Source organism: Anopheles bellator, chromosome 2, assembly GCF_943735745.2.
Source record: "Anopheles bellator chromosome 2, idAnoBellAS_SP24_06.2, whole genome shotgun sequence".
NCBI lineage: Eukaryota > Metazoa > Arthropoda > Insecta > Diptera > Culicidae > Anopheles > Anopheles bellator.
In genome coordinates this window covers 50,552,684-50,573,235 of record NC_071286.1, presented here as the reverse complement: position 1 = coordinate 50,573,235, position 20,552 = coordinate 50,552,684, and the positions used below count along the sequence as shown (strand labels likewise).

The 20,552-nt window shown below is 43.7% G+C and overlaps 4 protein-coding genes across 7 annotated transcripts; all 4 read left to right on the top strand.

Moving 5' to 3' along the window:
• The first annotated feature begins 360 nt into the window (after positions 1-360).
• LOC131211407 (sodium/hydrogen exchanger 6) lies at positions 361-7,414 on the top strand. Of its 4 annotated transcripts, XM_058204848.1 has the most exons (14): positions 361-786; positions 1,160-1,476; positions 1,550-1,836; positions 1,920-2,167; positions 2,251-2,453; positions 2,523-2,634; positions 2,696-2,849; positions 2,931-2,982; positions 3,295-3,324; positions 3,796-3,855; positions 4,242-4,345; positions 4,421-4,529; positions 4,596-4,703; positions 7,301-7,414. In XM_058204848.1, the coding sequence occupies exons 1-14, from the start codon at positions 513-515 to the stop codon at positions 7,412-7,414; spliced, it is 2,172 nt and encodes a 723-aa protein (XP_058060831.1). In that variant the 5' UTR covers positions 361-512. The 4 variants fall into 4 exon arrangements, with proteins under 4 accessions (XP_058060831.1, XP_058060834.1, XP_058060832.1 ...); XM_058204851.1 differs by lacking the exons at positions 3,796-3,855; positions 7,301-7,414 and adding an exon at positions 6,007-7,116; XM_058204849.1 differs by lacking the exons at positions 3,796-3,855; positions 7,301-7,414 and adding an exon at positions 5,680-5,994.
• Positions 7,415-8,979: 1,565 nt separating this feature from the next.
• On the top strand, positions 8,980-15,685 carry LOC131207671 (anaphase-promoting complex subunit 1). Its single transcript, XM_058200294.1, has 5 exons — positions 8,980-9,039; positions 9,102-10,390; positions 10,457-14,560; positions 14,695-15,058; positions 15,128-15,685. Exons 1-5 carry the CDS (start codon positions 9,016-9,018, stop codon positions 15,659-15,661), a joined length of 6,315 nt encoding a protein of 2,104 aa, XP_058056277.1. The 5' UTR covers positions 8,980-9,015; the 3' UTR covers positions 15,662-15,685.
• An 875-nt stretch (positions 15,686-16,560) lies between these two features.
• LOC131209618 (dynactin subunit 4) lies at positions 16,561-18,649 on the top strand. Its single transcript, XM_058202726.1, has 3 exons — positions 16,561-16,713; positions 16,781-18,033; positions 18,101-18,649. Exons 1-3 carry the CDS (start codon positions 16,585-16,587, stop codon positions 18,327-18,329), a joined length of 1,611 nt encoding a protein of 536 aa, XP_058058709.1. The 5' UTR covers positions 16,561-16,584; the 3' UTR covers positions 18,330-18,649.
• A 533-nt stretch (positions 18,650-19,182) lies between these two features.
• On the top strand, positions 19,183-20,511 carry LOC131210783 (S-phase kinase-associated protein 1). The gene is made up of 2 exons (XM_058204075.1): positions 19,183-19,275; positions 19,417-20,511. The coding sequence occupies exon 2, from the start codon at positions 19,458-19,460 to the stop codon at positions 19,944-19,946; it is 489 nt and encodes a 162-aa protein (XP_058060058.1). The 5' UTR covers positions 19,183-19,275; positions 19,417-19,457; the 3' UTR covers positions 19,947-20,511.
• The last annotated feature ends 41 nt before the right edge of the window (positions 20,512-20,552 follow it).

Here is a 20,552-nt window from a genome sequence, read left to right as displayed (position 1 = left end):
TGGTAGTTAAAGGTGGTCAGCTTTGTTTGTGCAAGTTGTAACGTCTGCATCTATATTTACGATTACGAATCAGTTAAGGTCGATTACGAATTACTATAATAAGTATTGTCATTAATTCATAAAATGTCCCAGAATCCAAAATCTGCTCGCTTATTGCCTCTGAGGCGGGACAAAGTTGTCCGGGTCGGCTAGTTTATTTATAACAGTAAAAACTATGTACGATCCTCAGATACAACCCTGAAATGAAGCAAATTCGCGACCCGCTGTCAAAACAGAACGTCACAACAAAGCACTCTTTAAGCTAAGTAACATTTATAGAAGAAGTTACTATTGATTTAGCAGAAGTGGAGAAAGCTTGTCGTGACATCACCTAAGAATTGTTGAAAAGCTAGTTATTAGTGGTGTTTAAAAGGGAATATTTCCCGTCCTATTCTCCTAGTGATAACCCTACAACCAGCTTGAGTTTGCACCAAACTTTGGGCAACGCGTAGCGCCTTTCTAGCCATTGTACAATGAATAGGAGGAGGGTCGAAACACAGAACCGTTCCCGATTTCGTTTATTTCCGGTGATGATACTGCTGGTGCTAGCACAATGGTGCCTGGCGACCGTGACGGCCGAATCGACCGATATCGAGCTCGATGCAAAGGCTAACAAAATGCACCAGATAGATTCCCTTAATCTGTTGCTCTACACTTTTCTTCTCACACTGACCGTGCTAACCATTTGGTTGTTCAAACACCATCGAACCACCTGGCTACACGAAACTGGCCTTGCAGTTATATACGGTAATTAATAGAGTGCTATTATCAAAACGCGACTTCTTGAAACGTCGTTGACCGTCGAGCATTGCAATATACACGTTCATTTCACGTACCAGAAGTTATAGTGTGGCTGTTAAAAACTTCCATATGGTGCTCTCGGATCATTTTACATTGATAGAATCGAACTCACTATCAAGCAGCTCGAATGACTAATGCCCTTTGCGCAACATCTGTATCGTATGAGTGTGATTTATGGTTTACTCGTAACGAGTTATTTTTATTTACGGTTCTGTTTTACAACATGATGCATGGTGCATAATGCACCTCGGTGTCGTTCAATGACGTAGTAGCGCATCAAAGACACTTTAATGTTGTTAAAATGCTCATTTCGCTACAGGACTCATCGTTGGTGCCATCATTCGTTATGCGGGTACTACTACGCCAATAATTCACGTTGCCGTCGAACCTGAACCGGACGTTAAGTTTAACCAAAGCCTCCCACCCGACACACTTTGGCTCAAGTTTCCGGGAATCCTTCCCCACGGATCCGATCAACCAGTGAAAGCCAACAAAACGTATACATACAGCTTCCGGGGGGATCTGGGCAACGCCGAGGAAAATGAGATCGATCTTAAAGCTACCTTTGATCCTGAAATATTTTTTAATATCATTCTACCACCGATAATCTTTCACGCTGGTTACAGTTTGAAAAGAGTAAGAACGGAACGGACCATCATAATCGGCCAGTCTCGGATTTTAACGTTGCTTTATTTTTTATGAATTTTAGAAATATTTTTTCCGAAACCTAGGAGCAATTTTGATGTTTGCTATAATCGGTACAACGCTGTCGGCATTTTTAATTGGAGCCCTAATGTACGGATTCGTGCAGCTGATGCCAAAACTCAAATCAAGCTTCACGTTCCTGGACACGCTCTATTTCGGGGCACTGATTTCCCCGACCGATCCTCTGACGATTTTAGCCATCTTTAGCGACATGCACGTCGACGTCAATCTATATGCACTAGTTTTTGGAGAGAGTGTTCTCAACGATGCAGTTGCTATTGTACTCAGTGGGTTCGTTACTGTTCGATACCCGTGATGTCAGCCCATAGCTCTTTCGTCAGTTTTTAACCATAATTTCATTCGGATTCTTACAGAGCTATACAAAATTACGGCGAACACTACTCGAGCAATGGAGAGTTCGAAGGGCATGCCTTTCTCCGTTCGCTGGGCGATTTCTTCAGCGTATTCGCTTTCTCTCTATTGATCGGAGCCTCGATGGGCTGCGTTACAGCTATGATGACGAAATTCACGCGGATACGAGATTTTCCGCTGCTAGAATCTGCTCTCTTTGTGCTAATGTCATATAGTACGTTTTTGATTGCCGAAGCCGCGGAGTTGACAGGTAGGTTTATTTTATTGATGGGGCTGTGTGGACGATTTTGTGTGACTATTAGAGAGATCTTATGCAAATGATTTTTATTTCAGGTGTCGTAGCGGTGCTCTTTTGTGGAATTTGTCAAGCTCATTACACATATAACAATCTGTCGGATGACTCTCGAATACGAACGAAACAAATATTCGAGCTACTCAACTTTCTTGCGGAGAACTTTATCTTTTCGTACATAGGCGTATCAATGTTTACTTTTCCAAAGCATCACTTCGATCCATTGTTCATCTTTACTGGTTTTGTAAGTTCCAAACTGCTCAGAACGGATAGACAAGATCATGAATGAATAATGACAATGCGATATTTTCAGATGTGTGCGGCAATAGGGCGTGCTGTTAACATTTATCCACTATCCGCTCTACTAAATATTGCTAGAAAGCCAAAGATATCGTGGAATTTTCAGCATATGCTGTTCTTCGCCGGTAAAAATCACATACAGTTCATATGCATTTGAAGTCACTGACGCTAGTTAGATCATTACAGGGTTGCGTGGTGCGATGTCGTTTGCACTTGCGATCAGAAATACAGTGTCCGATGCGCGACACGCCATGTTAACGACGACATCCCTGATTGTGATTACCACTGTGATTATTCAAGGCGGTGCTGCAAATTTTCTGTTAAATTGGTTAAAAATTCCGTAAGAAAATGTCCTGTTAGCGATTCCAAATTTCTGAACATTCTTATCAGCATGGTTTTCATCTTTTTTCTCTCTCTGTAGTGTTGGAGTAGATGATGAAACTGAGGTGTTACCTTTCCAAGGAGTGCGTAGCGTAAGTATTACAAGACACAATTCACTCACCCGACGTTCTTCGAGACCTTTCTTAACTTTCTTGTATGCATTTTGATTGGTTCGGTGTGCAATTTTTTTCGCAAATGTATAATGTATGATTTATTAAATCAACTAGATAATTTATGGAATTGAATAACAAACTTTTTCATATCATATCGTTATCTTCTTAATGACTTTGAAATATTTCATCACGAATTGATTCAACACTCCAAACGCTCAATGTGTGCCTAATTGGCTACATCTGCTTCCCGCCAATCGAACCAACTGCCGTTAACCGTTAATGATCTTAAAGGTGTATAATTCGATGGAAAATACTGTCGGGGTATGTTGCACTTTAAATTGTCTGTCGATGAAAGAGTTACTCTTAGGAGCGACTATTTCAGACGATTGTAATGAAAAAAATCGTAAATGGTGTTAGGATGCATGGGTTTAAGTATTTTCGCCTTGTTTACAAGTGTTGCTTTCAATTATTTCACATCAGAATTCATATTTTCATGTTTGATGTGCTTCGTAATCATTTGAAATTATACAAAGCTAAGTGTTGTTACATGACTATTTATGGTGCAATTTCATGTCCGCGATTAATGTTCTATCATTCACTTTTTTTGTCGTGTTCATCCATTAATATTTGTTTATCATTGCATTATTTTCCATTATCAGTAGAACTATGTGGAGTTTGGAATGGTTTTTAGATTGGAACTTGTTTGAACGAAAAACGCGCCCTACCCTTCTAAACTTATTTTTTTCATAATTGTTTTTTGCGAATTCGGAACACTTATTTGATTGATTCAAGTCGATCGATGTCGGTTTGAACCTCAGTCAGCTCCAAGTTGATAGGAGAGCAAGTTCCTTGGTAAGATGGTATTGACGATACTAGTTATGCTAATAATTACGTAGAGATACAACAACTTGCAGAATATTGTTCTATTATGCTTTTACATTACTTTTATTATTGTTTTCATTTTTGAACTTCAGTATACATACTATTCGATAACATAAAATGGTCCTATTCAAATTGTTTTATTTATCTACTGTTCTTTTTGGCTATCTGTAAAATGTGACAGTTCCTATTTGTGTGCATTCTGTCTTTAATCATAGATGTACGATGCAGAATACACGATTTTTTGTTTTTACATAATCACATGCATGTTTGTTGAATGGTTTGATGTTTAAATTTGTCGCAAAACACTAATTGCAAACCAGTCAATGTTAAATAAAACTTAATGTTTCTTTATGAAGGATCTTGAAAATCCCGATAGTGAGGGAGCTACTACTCCTGGTGGAACCAGAAGAGGACATGAGAAAGCTGTTCTAGCTAGATTGTGGGGAAATTTCGACACAAGGTTTGAATGCATTTCCAATGCTACTGACTCGAGAAGGTAAATTTTAGCGATAAAGTGTACATTTTTTATTGACAGGTACATGAAGCCGCTGCTGACACATTCTCGGCCAACATTGTTAGAAACGTTGCCAGTTTGCTTGAGTCCCTTAGCTCGACTGCTAACAACAACTGAACAATTGACTCAGGTTGGTCAAACTGCACAAATGCACATGATCTAATTCTAACAATTTTTATAATTGCTACTCTGATAGGATGGCCCAACACGCCGGGCGGATTCCGACTCGGACTTGTGCATCGACAATGATGACCATGGTAGTGGGCCGACGGATGGCCCCGTCCGTCGTAACTCTATCAATCGCGTAAGTATTCGACTCGTTTCGGATGATCGAAATACGATATTCGCCAGCTATAAGAACCGCGACTAATAACCGCTGACCCGATGTCATCCATCGTTTTAATAAATGATAAAATGCATTCTTAACGGGCACAGAGATTAAGTGAATAGTAGCTTCGGTTTTGGTAATCTCCTGCGCACGTATAAAAATGCATGAAATCACAATAACTAAGATCCCTCCTGATGGGACGCACGACAGTGAGTGGGACAAATGGTATCGAAGTTTGTATTTCAATGTGCCTCGTTTATGCCTACATAAGCGTGTATTAGTGTATTTGGATTTGATAGGGTACTTATAGTTGTACGTTTAAAGTAAACTTTATATTTGTCTAGTCAATATTTTGTCCAGGAAAGAGCAGTGGAACTGCATACATTCCAAGAAAAGAAACCCACTTATTGCAGCCAGCATCATAACATACAGTAGACAAAAGAATATCATAATAGCTCTTCACTTGTCTTACAAGTCAAGGCATGATTAACTTTTCCATGGCAGGTGCAAGAATCATTGCTGACGGCATTCAGTCAGTCTAGCGTTCACGGCAAAGATAACATAGGGTTGGGATGAACATTTTTGGATGCCAAACGTAGAAAACCGTATAAAAGAAGTAACACTTATATGCCCTGTTAAACACAGACTAAACTAAATTTGACAATTAATTTTCCTTACAACTTGTTGATTGAATATATCCCTGTTCTTTGCATGCATGCGCTCTACCGTTTTCGCTCCTTCGAATCTTGCCCATCTTCAATCGTTCGTTTGTCACGTGGATGAACCTCTCCAATTGAAACCAATGCCACTCTATATCTACCTACCAAATTTGATTTGCACATCTACACAAACCTTCACGACCGACTACTACTGCCACTACTTCTAACATCACCATTCTTCCTGACACTCGTCAACGCAATATACACGTAATATAACGAAAAAAATTCTGCAGCAACACCGTGATGTGGCACGAGATGCAAACGATGCCATCGGCGTGTTGAACAGTTTGGGATCAAGTTTCATGTAGTTCTGGCTCCGGTTTGTACAATTGCCATTTCAGCGATGTGTAATTTTTATGTAAAGGATATTTACTTAGTTGTGTCGGGTCATATTTTGCATGCTTGTATTGAACATCTCGCCGCTATTTCGGTTATCAAACTAATCAATTAATTAACTAATTGACAAGCCAACGAATAGTACGTTCCGCTCGTTATTTTTATTTGTTTGTATATTTTTTACTTCAATCGATTTATCTCACCTGATCGAATGTTGTTTTTAGCAAAAACAAGGCGCTTAAATTACATGCTGAATGGTCTGCTGCCCCCTTGCTGTAGAGCAAATCTGTGAAGAATAAGCGAAAATGTGCCCAACCAAAATTACCGCGTTACCACATGGTTTGCCATATGTTTCCTTCGTATTAGTTATTTAGTTTACTTTGAAGTTGAACAATTTATATGTTATTTAGTTTATATTTTAAATTAAATATAAGATTATGGGTTGGGTCAAAGTTATCTCTGTGAGTTGTTCCTGTGAAATAAATAATTCTATTGGAATTTAAAAACATAATAAATCGTAACTCAACATGTGGTAAGAACAACGTATCAAGCGAAACAGGACAGATCTCTGATCATTGCGACTGGAAAAGGGCACAAACATGTGCATGTAATTGGATACGTCCAAGAAAGCTTCTAGCGTTAGCGGTAGGTCGCTAAAAATATTTATGATTTCAACTGCATAATTCGAGAAAATCTCATGCTTTGTGTTAATGTTCCTTTCTCAATTTGAACAAAGGTACAACTACAAAGAGATATTCAGGTTCGATCGGAACATCTCTGTTAATGTTTATCAGATTTTACTTTATGATTCCTTGTTATGTTTGCTCTGCTAAGTTAAAGCGAACCGTGAAATGCAAACAAAGTGAATATTTTGTGTGTACGCCTGGGTAGCTGATTATTGTCGGTGTACTTAGAATATATAGAAGTAAAACTTTAATTGAAATGTTCACTTATATAACAAAGAAAAGGAATGTATAACGGTAGCAAATACGCTGGAGTCTTAGAGCATGGTTAACATGAGAAATGAATGACTAGGTTAACTGGTAGTGTTGAAAACTGTTTCTTATGAAATCATTAGGAAAAAATGTTTCAAAATATACCGATCAGATTACCTACATTGTTCGAAAGATTGCGGCATTCTGGAGCTGTTAGGTTACATTTTTTCTTAATTTTACAACGTGATGTGTAGGCAATCAAAAAAGAGACTAATGTAGGTAAAATGTCACGACCATAAGTTGTAGGTTTAGTCAGCAAGAGAATGAATGGTGCTTGGTGAAGATCCTGCGAAAAGTGTACAGTGGCGCATGGAAAATTCAATGTAAAATGAAATACAATGATATTATATTATCAATTTTTCATTGGCTGATCTTATATCGTTCTTTTTCTTCTTCTCTTTCTCTCTTTCAATTTCGTGCATTGTGCACTCGTTGCTTCACTTCTCTGTTTTCACCTGTTTTGGATACCAAACGATCGATCAATCGATGATAAAATCTTCAACAAACCAATCCGACTCCGCAGCTAGAAATAATAGATGACAGTGTTTATAGTACATCCCACATTTCCTCTACCAGTATCACCAACCGAATCACACAGCAAGGTCGAAGAGCGGGTGGTAAAATTTTCCACTTCTAATCTTACCCATAAATTGGTGTGTTGAACACCGGGAAAATATCCGATATTATAGACTTTAGTGTGGTCAATTCGATCATGCATAAGTTGTCAACATTCCATACCATAAGTTGTTACAAGCTATAGAATCTTCCCAACTCATCACCATACATCGCTCATTTTTCAATATTCTGTGGCATTGATGACGAAATAATAAAATAGGATTCTTCTTCCGAAAATGTGTCACAAACTCTTTATTGATAGAAGTTTGTTATGAAATTATTTTTCGTTTGCAACCGTTTAACATTCAATTATTTGTTGGAGGGCAATTCCTCAATTATACTTTTTTTGTTTAATACGTTAAAAATTAAAATACGTGTTCAAATGTTGAATACGTGGAGATAAATAAATGTGATGGAACAGAGGAACCGTTTTCCAAACGTTTCGCAATTCCGTTTTATAATTCCACCATCTCCGGTAACGTCTTGCAATCGATGGTATCGCCCAAGATGGGTTTTCAGCAATCGATATCCATAAGTATTTGCCAAACGAATGGTTTTTCCTTTAGCGCTTCAAGACTTTTGAAGAGAGACTTTTCAAGACAGACTTTTTTGTCGAAATATGCCACTGTTAACTTTTCCTTGCCCAATTGACCGGAATAGGTTGCTGCAGTCTTTCCTCAAAACCGCGGAATTGTACAATAAATAAAACTTCATTCAGAAGATTAACTCGATACAAACAAAACTTGCATATCATTGAAAGATTTATTACAAATTTACCGTCTCGATTCACTGCGTGTCATTCTTGTTCCTAATGTCTTTCGAATCTGCTCGCTTGTTCCTGAGAAATTCAAATTGCGCCCAGTCGTATTAACCTTCTTCAGGTCAGTATAAAAAACCATCACAATTCGGCTCCATTTTATCCATCCATAAATTGCAACCATTCCCATCCATTCCATAATTGCAGACCACACGCAGGCTTCGCAGAGTGTTGTTGTAATGTAATCATAATCATTTACGAAATACTCACCTAAGTACTCACCAAATCGTACGAAGCCATTTAATATTGTCCATTGTAATATATTTAACAGACTTTTTGAACTATGCTTAATTGCCTAATGAGCATGATCGTAACTCTCTGCCTAGTGAGTCTGAAACATTGCATCGTTTGTATACAAACACAATTTACCGAAAATCAACAGAACGGAATCTTTGAACGTTCTAGTTTCCCATTTTCATCTTTAAAAAATTATTTCAATCGCGTTAATATTTTTTCCAACCCACGAAAATAAATCGCGTTTGGCATTTTACTATTTCTATTCCCTGTATTTATTTGAACAACGACCAAAAAATCCATTAGCCGCATCTGCGAGACGTATCAACAAGAACAAAATGAAGACGAAGAAGCAACGGATTGTCAAAACTCATGCCATTTGAACGTTGATATGGCGGGCGCGGGCATTGTGTAGCCGGTTGGTGTACCGTGCAAAAAAGCGACTCAGTGTCTGCCGATCGTTTTACATACGTACCTTTAACCGCCGGCGTCCTTTGCTGCAGGTATAGTCTTACGGCCTGTTATGTCCACGGTATTCGAATATTGCAAATCTGGATGAAAAAAGCGAAGTAATGATAACCGCCTCAGAGCCACTGGTAAGTGTGTTGCTGTTACCAGTTTCTGTGTGTTATTTTCTGTACGAATCTTAAATTCCTAGGAATTCATTCCACGAGGCCGTCAGGCGGTGGAGCAACACACTGGACCCATCACCGCCAGGCAGGTCCCGCCGGCTGAATTCTTGCTGTTGCAGCGTATGCAAGATGTTAACCTTTCACTTGACGAGGAAAAATCGGTGGACGAGTTCTACACGCTGCGTGCCGTACCGATTGGGTCGTCGCCACAGCGAAAAGAGACCGCGAGCGGGAAACGTTATGAATTGCAAGCCATTGCGCCGTTCCATTGCACCGAAGAGGAGTTGTACGTACGTGGTAGTACGGCCGTCTGGACGCGTAACGCTGGCGGTAGTTGTATCGCTTCAACCGGTCTTCTTCAGACTGCTCTAACTTGTGACAATGCCATCAAATTTGCATTTTTTGCTCCGGCGCGCTTTCTCGTTCCGGATACGGAGCCTGCTGAAAAAGGGGATACCGGCACACCTAGGACCGGAATCTGTCTCGTGGATCGTGATGTGTTGCAGGTGTACTGTGACACCGGTGAAACCTATGCTGCCAAGGTGGAATGCCCAATTGCAGCCATTTGGCTTATACCCTGCGGCATTCTCTTGGAGAAGGACCCTTCCCGGTCGGTGCTGGAGACGGAAGCAATCCCAATGCCGCGCCTCTTTACTCTTACCTATCCGACCGACGACATGCGACCGGTTCTGCTACAACATGCTTCCAGCACTTCGGTAGCCACGTACCTTACTGAACCGCAGTACCGTGTTGTGTTCACGTGCGAACAATTGGAGTTGGTTCTGTTATACGACAAGCAACGGGACACGCACTTTGTATGTCGCTTGCGGCCAGCGTCAGAGTGTCCACCACCTTCGGAATGCCCTCTCCAAGGATTTGGTAATTACAGTGCGGGTCAAAAGTCTAGCGTCGGGGGTCGAACTTCCACTGGCGGTCAGTACATCACACCGTCTACAAGCATGTACAAAAGTTCACTACTCGCACGCCATCATAACGCATCGACCACTCAGCGAAGCTTGGCTTCCAGCCGTGTGCAGGGAACGGATTTGGGTGGCAGTGGTGGAATTGCACGAGACAGCAACGCTAGTCTGGATGCCACGACAAGTAGCATGGTTGGCGGTGGTCGCGCCTCATCCAGTCTCGCCATGTCGCAGCTCTCTTTTCTCCAGTCGATGCTGTGCGAAGAAGTGAACGATTCGCACGATCATCGGCGTTTCGGTGTGGCCGAACCTTCGAAGCCAATCACCGCCGAGTACGCACTAAAGCACATCTGGACTGAAGAGCACACCACCTCCAAGGGCTCACCTTATGGCTGGTAAGTTCTTTCCTAAAATTATACGTTTACCATTCAATCATTTCAAGTTTTGCTCCATTATTATAGTGTCGGAGAGGCGGCGACGTTAGGTTTTCTACACACTGATCTTGTTGATAATCGATATTTATGCTACTTGCGGCCTAAAAAAATGTGCTTGACGCTACTCCAGTACGAGCCAGCCACTAACGTGATCTGCAAGAGCCACAAGATATCCGCCCGAGCGGCAGTTTCTATTGAGCGCCTCAACATGATCGTCGTAATCGCACCGTCCGGCAAGCTGATGCTATACAGCGGACCAAGCAGTGTTGGCAAGATTCACATGACCGGTCCACTTACTGGGTGTTTTCTCACGTCTACGACAACAGGAATAGTAACAACCACCACTACAGCGTCAGCAACTAACGCTCCATTCTTACACCCACCTCTAGCGCCGGGTGCTCAACCAACAGTATCCTCCTTCGGCGCGCTACCCCGTCGGAGCAGTTTACTACCGAATGCAACCGCTCATGTGGACAGCAAATTCGAGGAAGAGCTACACCTATTGTCTCCAGTACGCCCCCTTGGTGCAACAACCAGTTCGACAGTCGCTTCTTCGTTTGGCACCACCTTTCCGCAGTGCACGACGCTGCGGGATGCCATCGATGATCGGTTTACGCTGGTGTTTGATAACGAGCGTTTGTATCGGGTGACATTACCACCGGTTACCGAGTCGCAGCTCATACGTCGCGCCCTCGTCGTTCTGCGGCATGTACTTCCCGATAATATTGCCCTCGAGTTTTTCATACGTTGGTACGGGGCACGTAACGCACCTGGATCGCAGGAATTTAGTACGCACCAGGAGTGGGAACAGTTCCGGGGGTTACTCTTCATAATGCTAGGCCGGCCACCTTCGCCTGGTTCTCTGTGTCCTTCTTCACCTGGCGAAGAACCGAAGAAGCGCCGTAAAGATGAAAGCCATCATGGCACTGGCAGTGATTGGGAGTTTCTATTGCATCACGCTACTTACCAAAAGATTACGAAGCCAATTAAAGCCTATGAAGGAACATCTCCGAGACCTTATCAGCAGCACGACCAGCGTCCACTATATCCACATTTGGCAGAGCTATGGCAGGCGCTGCACTTACTTTACGAAGACTTTCGGCTCGATAAAGGATTCCGCGACGAGCAGCACCTACTCGGCGAGTTTCTGTACAGTTTGGCATCTGATGCTCAGAACAGTGCCTTTCAGGAACACTACATCAATGACATTCCTAATCTCGCCGTTTGCCAGCTGCATAGTCGATACCGCATCACGGATCCCGCGGTTCTTGCTCGGCTGGCCACTTCCCAACGCGGTGAGTTCGAGGGTGAAGTGATTCCACACGTGCTCCGCTACATGGAGGATCTCGTGTATCGTGGCACCAATCCAGGCGAACAACTCGACATCTTCCCCTGTCTACCTGGGATCAATGATCTTACTCGGGACATGCTGCTGCTGATAGCTCTGATTTATCGGGTTCGCAGTCTCACTCCGTGGATCAAACAGCAGCTCGAATCCCTCGCTATTCCCATCGGCGATTGGACCGCCACTGACCATCCGCCGAAAGGCGAAAAGACAGTTAGTGAAGATGACAGTTCTTCGGCGGGAAGATCGCTTGGCGGTCTGACGATTGTGCGTATAATGATCGAACGGGGATATACGCGCGATCGTATCGATCACCTACCTCCCGCAATCCGTTACGTGCTGCTCCAGTGTCTTGAATCTTACCGCCGTCAGCCCCAGCATGGCCTTACCGGTAGTGTCTACGAACTGTTGATGCGTCCAGAGCTGAATGCCCATGGTGTGCATGAATCGGCAAATTCTTTATCGTCGAAAACGGCCGCGACAATCGATGATGCACTCATTCAATGGCTAACGGATGCCAGCGAACCAGACGGTGGTGGAACTGGAGGAACGGGTGCCAGCATCGGAGTTCTCGGTGGTAGCTCGTCCTCGGCGAGCGGCAGGGATGATGGTGGCGGTGGCGGTAGCTGTAACGGTGGTGGTTGTAAGCTAGAACCGGACGATGGTATGGATGGATTGGACGGGCAGTTACTGGCATTACGTTTTCCAGACGACAAGCGCATCGAAGACGTGCGCTCTTTCCTCGACAGTTCGCAGCGCGTCCTCATCGATATTCCACAGGCCCCCAGTGTTTCTGATCATGACTTCCTTGAGGACCAAGAGAAGCGCCTGTACGCAATTTCCTTGCGCACGATGGCCCTTCCCGTAGGACGGGGCATGTTTACGTTGGCCACTTACCGACCACAAGAAACACAAACAATGCCCATACCGAAACTGTGTCTGTCGGGAAAAGAAGCGTTACGAGGGGCAACCATTGAGATCCACCAGATCGAAGTGCCGACCAACATGGGTCTGTGGCCCTCCTTCCACAATGGTGTGGCCGCCGGTCTACGTATCACCCCCAGCGCACCGAACCTCACTTCGACGTGGATAAAGCACAACGCTCCGGGAGCAACAGGAAAGTCAACGGGGACTGCCGCAGCTATCCATCCCGAAGCGGTTACTGAACACGGAGGGTTTTTGCTAGCCCTCGGGTTGAGTGGTCATCTGCGCCACTTATCGCCGAACAGCATATTCGATTATATGGTGAATGGGGATGAGATGGTGCGGTTGGGTTTGCTGCTTGGCCTTTCGGCAACTCATCGCGGTACGATGGATCTCGTCACGACCAAGCTGTTGTCGGTGCACATGGAAGCGTTACTTCCACCAACGGCCGTCGAACTGGACATTTCACAGAATTTGCAGATTGCAACACTCATGGGAGTTGGTTTACTGTACCAGGGTTCTGCACGGAGCCACATCGCTGAGGTGTTGCTGCAGGAAATCGGTCGTCCACCAGGCCCGGAGATGGAGAATTGTGTGGAGCGTGAATCGTACTCGTTGACTGCGGGCTTAGCACTCGGACTGGTGACGCTCGGTGAAGGTGATCGTTCCACGGTGTTGCGTGACCTGGAGTTGCCTGACACGCTGCACTATTATATGCACGGTGGTGCCCGAAGACAAGTAGAAGGTGCCCAAAAGGAAAAATACAAACTCCCCTCGTTCCAGATACGCGAAGGTGGAACGGTAAACATTGACGTAACGGCACCCGGCGCTACGCTTGCCCTAGGCCTAATGTATCATCGAACAGGCAACGAAGCAATCGCTGGGTGGTTACAGCCTCCTGCTACCAACTACGAGCTAAGCTACGTACGGCCGGATTTGCTACTGCTGCGAGGCATCGCTCGTCATCTAATCCTCTGGGATGCCATCGAACCAACGCCCGCCTGGGTCCAGCAACATGTCCCACCGGTTCTCGATCAAACCGTTGCCAACGTGGAGCGTTATCACGAAGCCTATCGAGCCGGGGAAGGCAGTGCACCACCCGACCTAGGGCCCGGTGTAACTGGGCACCCGGACTGGCTGAACCTGCCGCTGTCGAAAAGTGAAGGCGAAATTTATTGTCAAGCATACTGCAACATACTCAGCTCGGGAGCGATAGCAATCGGACTTCGGTACGCAGGAACTGCGGATCCGACGGCAGCCGACACGCTTTATGACTACCTCAGCTACTTCATAACGGTGCGCCAACAGGCCCCGGTTGGTAAACTAGCCGGCAGCCAGGCGGTCGAGAACTGCACGATGATGGTGCTCCTGGCGTTATCGCTCGTGCTCGCCGGCACAGGAAACTTGCGTGTCCTACGTGTCATTCGTATGCTGCGGGCGCGAGTTGGCCGTTGCTACGTCACGTACGGTTCCTTCATGGCGGTTCACATGGCACTCGGGTTTCTCTTTCTTGGTGGCGGCCGGTACACTCTCTCACGATCTCCCGCGGCCATTGCTGCTTTAGTATGTGCCCTCTTTCCCAAGTTTCCCACCTACAGCAACGATAACCGCTATCATTTGCAAGCATTTCGTCACCTTTACGTGCTGGCGCTAGAGCCGCGCCTCCTAGTGCCACGCAGCATCAGCGACGCAGGGCTCTGTCTATGTCGTATCGAGTATGTTACTCGTGATCAACCGAATGAGTCTATTCGGCTGATGGCACCGTGCATGCTACCAGAGCTTGCCACCCTTATTAAGGTGTGCATCATCGACGATAGCTATTGGCACATCTGCTTTCACAAACCCAATTGGCATCTATTGGAGTAAGTAATTGTAACGGTAACGGCTACGTGTAATTGGCTGTTAAATCTTGCGCTGACAGAAACGCGTAGTCATTTCATCAGAAAAAATTTTGTTCGATCTACTAACGTGTCACTAACAACAACCTCGTTCACAGGAAAATACTGCGCTCGTGCGGTTATGTGGAGGTACAGCAGCGCGTTGGCCGGCTATCGCGCATTGAAGATCCCAGTCGCCAGAGGACACTTCGGTTACAAACACTCACGAGCGGGCGCCGAACACCGTGGAAGTTCGATCCTCAGCAGCTACTCGAGTTTGATTCACAACCCATGGTTCTCAGTTTGGTCCGCAAGCTACTGCTCCTGGATCACTATAGTGCACTGAACGAACAATTGGAACCTGACCGACTAACAGCGGCCACTGTCGATGGAAGCACCTTACAACTCCTGGTGCCATTAGTGTCCGAGTGTGTTATGCATGATCGTATTCACGCACTGTCGATATTTATGGATCTTAGCAAGGTAAACATTCGTTAATTTAAATTTGTGCAACTCTTGTCTTAATAGGTGGTGCACGTTTTTGTATTACAGATTTTGATCGAGTTCAAGCGGAATGCAAATACCGCAGACGCCTGGCAAGTGCGACTTTTCATGGCCATCATTCACAATCAGCTACCGTTGCAGGATCCAACTGCTGATAGGTTGCTAAACGATGATATTCTGCGTTCTTTAATCAATCGCATCTGGATGGAGTGCGAGCGCGACTTGCCACGCTACAGTTACCAAATGAAACATTACTTGGGCTTCGGCGTATCTGGGCAGCAAACTTGGAAAACAATAGCAGAACATTTGTGCGAGCTTGTCCCAATCAGCGAATCATGCTCCTCGAATGTAATTGCCGCGAACGAACGCCGCGAGGCAGAACTTACCGCTTTATTACGTCTCATTGTACTTTATGATTTGCCCCATGATCTACTTCGGAATTTCGTCTCCAACGTATTTCCAGGAAGGTCACCGCTGGCGGATGAGCTACGATTTCAGTTGGACATTCAAACAAAGCTTCCGACTCGCTCAATTGACCTCATCGTCTGCTTATTTGATACTGGTTTCGAAACAGCTTCTTAGAACCAGACATTTACGTGAAAACTAAGGCATTGGACAAAATAAATGTTATGATGAATTGGGCAAGATATTCAATTTCTTGATTTTTTGCAGTGGTTCTTTTGCAGTTGGTGTCCGGTATTGTTGGTGATGGTAAATGTTTTTTGTTTTTGGAACCATTCAGAATTAGGGGCATAATACGTTTCTTCTGAGGAAGATGAGCATTGTGGTGGTTGAAAAGCATTTGAGCTATTCATCTATCTATTTTGAAGATAGATTTTTCTGTGTATCAGTGTTTATATGTGTACCGTCTCGGCGAGAGGTGTATACTTTTGTTGGGTTAGTATAATCTCTGATTCTCTGAGATCTCTGATTAAGTGATAGCCGGTCAACGCGCTGCTGACCTCCACTGATTTCCGCTAATGTTCTTCTCCGCTGCAATGGCGAGGGCTATCAATTCAGCTGAAAAAATGGAAGTGTGACATCAGGAAATCGGGAGCAGCATTAAAAAATTATGTTTGGAGCTGCACTCTTGCAAAAGGTACCCAAAGGCATACTTTCGAATGTTGCAACCGAAGGGCGTTGAAAGTGAAACGGCAGAAATTGTTGAATTAACAGAATATACATTTCTAAGCTGTTCTAATATGTTAGTAATAAATAAATTTTATCGCATGAAACGAATCAGCAAATGGTTTTGAACATAAATCGTTGGCAAATCGTTGGTGAATATTGCTGTATTTTACCACTGCCTTACCAAAATTACTTACTGGCAGATTTTCATGAACTCTATGCCGTCTATGTTTTGCGCTTTTCGAAACACCAATGTCGACGAAAGAGAGAGACATCAAGAGAGAAAGAGAAAGCAATCGCAATCTGTCAAACTAAATTTTCATGAATTCGCTGCATTGCAAACAATTAAAGCATCGACGGTATTCTGTGCTCTAACGATGGCGTTTTTCAATTTGCTTAGCAAAGTAGAATATGGTTGCGTTTGTGGACTGCTGAATCCTTTGACGAAATTGTACTTCTGTCGGCACTGCATGAAACTTCGCTGTGGTTTTTGTGTATGCCACGAGGCAAGTCTAGACATACTGAAAAAACTTACTGCTCCGGATGATGTCATATTCACGAGATTGTTTTTAGGTTGACTCGCATTTTTGCTCCAATTGCCTGGAGAACATTCCTTCGGCAGAGGCAAAGATTCGCAAAAATCGCTGCAACACATGCTTCAACTGCCCAAGTTGTCAGCACACTCTATCGGTCCGCTCGTCGACGTCGACGGTGCCGATTGGTAAGGAAACGTCTCCATCGGTAGAAGCTCCAAAGGATGGCCCACCATCAGAAGCGAGTCCTGCAGCCGCTACGAATGCTGTGTCCGCCGGTAAACAGGTTTCAAAGAAAATGTATTACCTCGCGTGCCTCACATGCCGTTGGAACTCGCGTGACGTTGGCATACCGGATCAAAGTGTCGCCACGGGGCAGTGGCCAGAACCGGAATACCCAAACGCTACACGATTTGCACTGCTGCTCGAGCATTACCAGTCGGTAGTGCTGCACGAGAAACAAGAGCGGCAGGAATTGTGGCGTCGCAAGACACCGAAGCAGACCAAATTTCCTAGTTTAACCGATCGTACGGGGCTGACTGTTTCGATGTTCCGTCGCCAAATGGGATTACCGGATGGAAAGGCCTCAATCAAGGCGACGATCACGCCGATCAAGGAATCGGTTGCAAGGGATGAACCAGACGAACTTCCCGATTACTTATTGACCGCAGAGATTAATCTAAAAACTATTGCAACACTCCAGCAACGCTTGGCCCAGCCGTCCAAGCAACCGCACACGGTAGCACAGTTGTATCCGCAACATAAGGTGCTCTCGATCAAGCGGTCGCTACGGTGTCGGCAGTGCGATCACAATGTAATCAAATCGGAATATAACCCTTCGTCGATCAAGTATCGGATTGCTCTCTTCGCAGCGTACCATGTGCCCGATGTGCGGTTCGTGCAATGTGAGACGCTGTGTGCGGGGCAGGAAGAAGCCGCATTGGTGATACGCATCACCAACCCTACCCTAAATGAGATGACAATGTCTCTATTGGAGCTTCCGACACCAGAAGAAGAACGACAAATGATCGAAGAACAACAGCTGCGAGCAACTGCCGCAGTAACTACGTCTGGTAGCGTTAGCTCCACAAGCACTAGCGGTCCTGCTACCCTTTCCAGCATAAGTCCAACATTTGCGAAGCAGGCGACACTGCTCGAGAAACCAAGGATGGTGGGTCGTACTACCAATGGTACACTGAGACTTCCCGACAGCAGCTTCAAGATCAGTCAACGGGATGATTCAGCCGAATTCGACGAAGTCATCCAATTACAAACTAATGAACATGAACCAAGGTACGAATAGAATGGTAATCGGGAGAAAGTAGTCTTACCAAACAAAAATATATTTCCCTTTCTACAGATTCGTTGTTTGGCGAAAGGCGAACCACGTTGGTATACGACTTGGAGTGCAACCAAACCCTGATACCCCGGTCGGAGATGAGATTGTCGTAGGTTTCACCCTGCACTATACTTACGTTAGCACGGTAGTCGAGAAGAATGTAAGCGCACCTTCCAAGGAGCAAAAACGTCATGCGCTGTCCACACGCATCTACATCTCACTGGGGAAACTGCAGCCCACAGCACAATAGGCATTTAATATTTTGTATATTCGGTTATCTGCAATCAGTGTTATTTGATTAACTTAAAATTAAAATTTGAAAGAAATTATTCTTGCTTGCAATAACAGGTACAAGTTCGAATGTCCCGCTCTGGGTAGAATAGCTTTTTTTCTTCAATTTATTTTTCGCTGTGGGCTTCAGCTTTCCGATGTTTGGTGCCAACAGCAGCAGACTTATTGAAAGTCACTCTATCCGCAATATCTTCATTGTTCGCTAAAAGTGTTCAGTAAAAATATTAAACAAATTTCCATGTGTATTTTTTAATTAAAAAATGAATAAAATTTAATATTTTGATCAGTTAGATTCATCATCACATACTAACATTCAGAAATAAACTTCATGCAATATCAATGAAAGAGGTAGCATTGCAAAGAAGATTTCTTTGCGTTTCTAATTTGTCTTGTGATTATATAGACTTTTAATACAAAGGTAAGTTTCATTCATCTGCTATTCACAAAACTGCATTCCTTAATTAATCAACCAGATGAGAAACTTGTACTAACGTATACATGTTTGCTGCAAAAAGATGTTCAGGGCGAGTTGAGAGGAAAATGGCAACGGCAAAACTGTATACTCCAAATTTAGACTATTGCACAATTGCTAATACTATTTATTATTTCCAATTGAGGAAAGTTTCCCGTGAACCGTGTTTTATGATAATATCGTTGTGAGGCAAATCTATTAAAATTTAAATTACGAAAGGGAAAAAATATAAAAAGCACCAAAATAACGAAATTACAAACGAGGCAAATGTGTTATACTGTTAGATCATTTTGGCCTATTTCGAAATAGTGTAGAAGACAACCCTGCCTTCTGTCATTCCCAATCGTTCAGTCGTGAAAAAATACTGGCTGCATTTGGTGTTCCTTTGTGTTTGTTCTTCCGGTAGTTAAAAATTGGAGTGCGGCATTATAAGGTTAGTATTTGGAGAAGTATTTGACGCTGGATATTGCGCAGTTACGGTTCCAGTTAATATAGAAAGTAGAAAAGCATCCAAAAAATAATTGCAACAATCATTGTTCGCTTCCTTGTTTTTCGCTCGTTCGCGTATTTTTAGAGTGCTACCTAGCCATTCAGACACATTCGCAAGCACAAAAGATGCCTTCGATTAAGCTACAGTCGTCCGACGGGGAAACCTTCGAAACGGATGTGCAGATTGCCAAGTGTTCTGGAACCATCAAAACGATGTTGGAAGATCTCGGTATGGACGAGGGCGACGATGAATCGGTGCCACTGCCGAACGTGAATTCCGCTATCTTGCGGAAAGTGTTGCAATGGGCAACATACCACAAGGATGATCCGATGCCCGTCGAGGACGACGACAGTAAGGAAAAACGGACAGACGACATTAGCTCGTGGGACGCCGATTTCCTTAAAGTCGATCAAGGCACGCTGTTCGAGCTCATTTTAGCGGCAAACTATCTCGATATTAAGGGTTTGCTTGACGTAACCTGCAAAACCGTTGCAAACATGATCAAAGGCAAGACACCGGACGAAATCCGCAAGACGTTCAACATTAAGAATGACTTTAATCCGGTAGAGGAAGAACAGGTTCGTAAGGAAAACGAATGGTGTGAGGAGAAATAAGGGAAAGATGAGAAGTGAGTTTTGACTAAGTTGAGTTGTGTGGACATCACATTTCAATTTTGTCTCTTAATACATGTTTTTTTTCGCACTATAGAGGAAAGCAGGCGGAACTAAAGGGTGTTACTGTTCACAATTACTGAAACAAAAACATGTAAATCGGTCAAACATAAACATAAATAAAATAATGTTTCTTTGAAAGCTCATTTCAAACCAATTTTTACAGTAACACCCTACAAATATCTTTTTCTTAAACATTATCAAAACATTAAACTTCCAATGTTTCAGTTGTCACTATATCGTTCGACCCAGGATTCTAATTTTTTGACGCATGATAGGGAGAAATTTATTGCAACAGTGAGATGTCGGAACGATCGATAACGCTAAGCTTGCGGCTACCGTTTGAACGAAGCGATAATAGTAACAAAACAATTAAAAAATATCGAATGCGATGAGTTCTCGAGATTAACTATCACAGCTATCTTCATTTTCGTGGCAAACCCGTAATTTTTCCGACATTTGGAGATAATTTTTCAAGACAACACAATAAATAAGATCAGCAACACGATGTCAGATCATCAGTTTATTCAACAATAACGAAACACATCG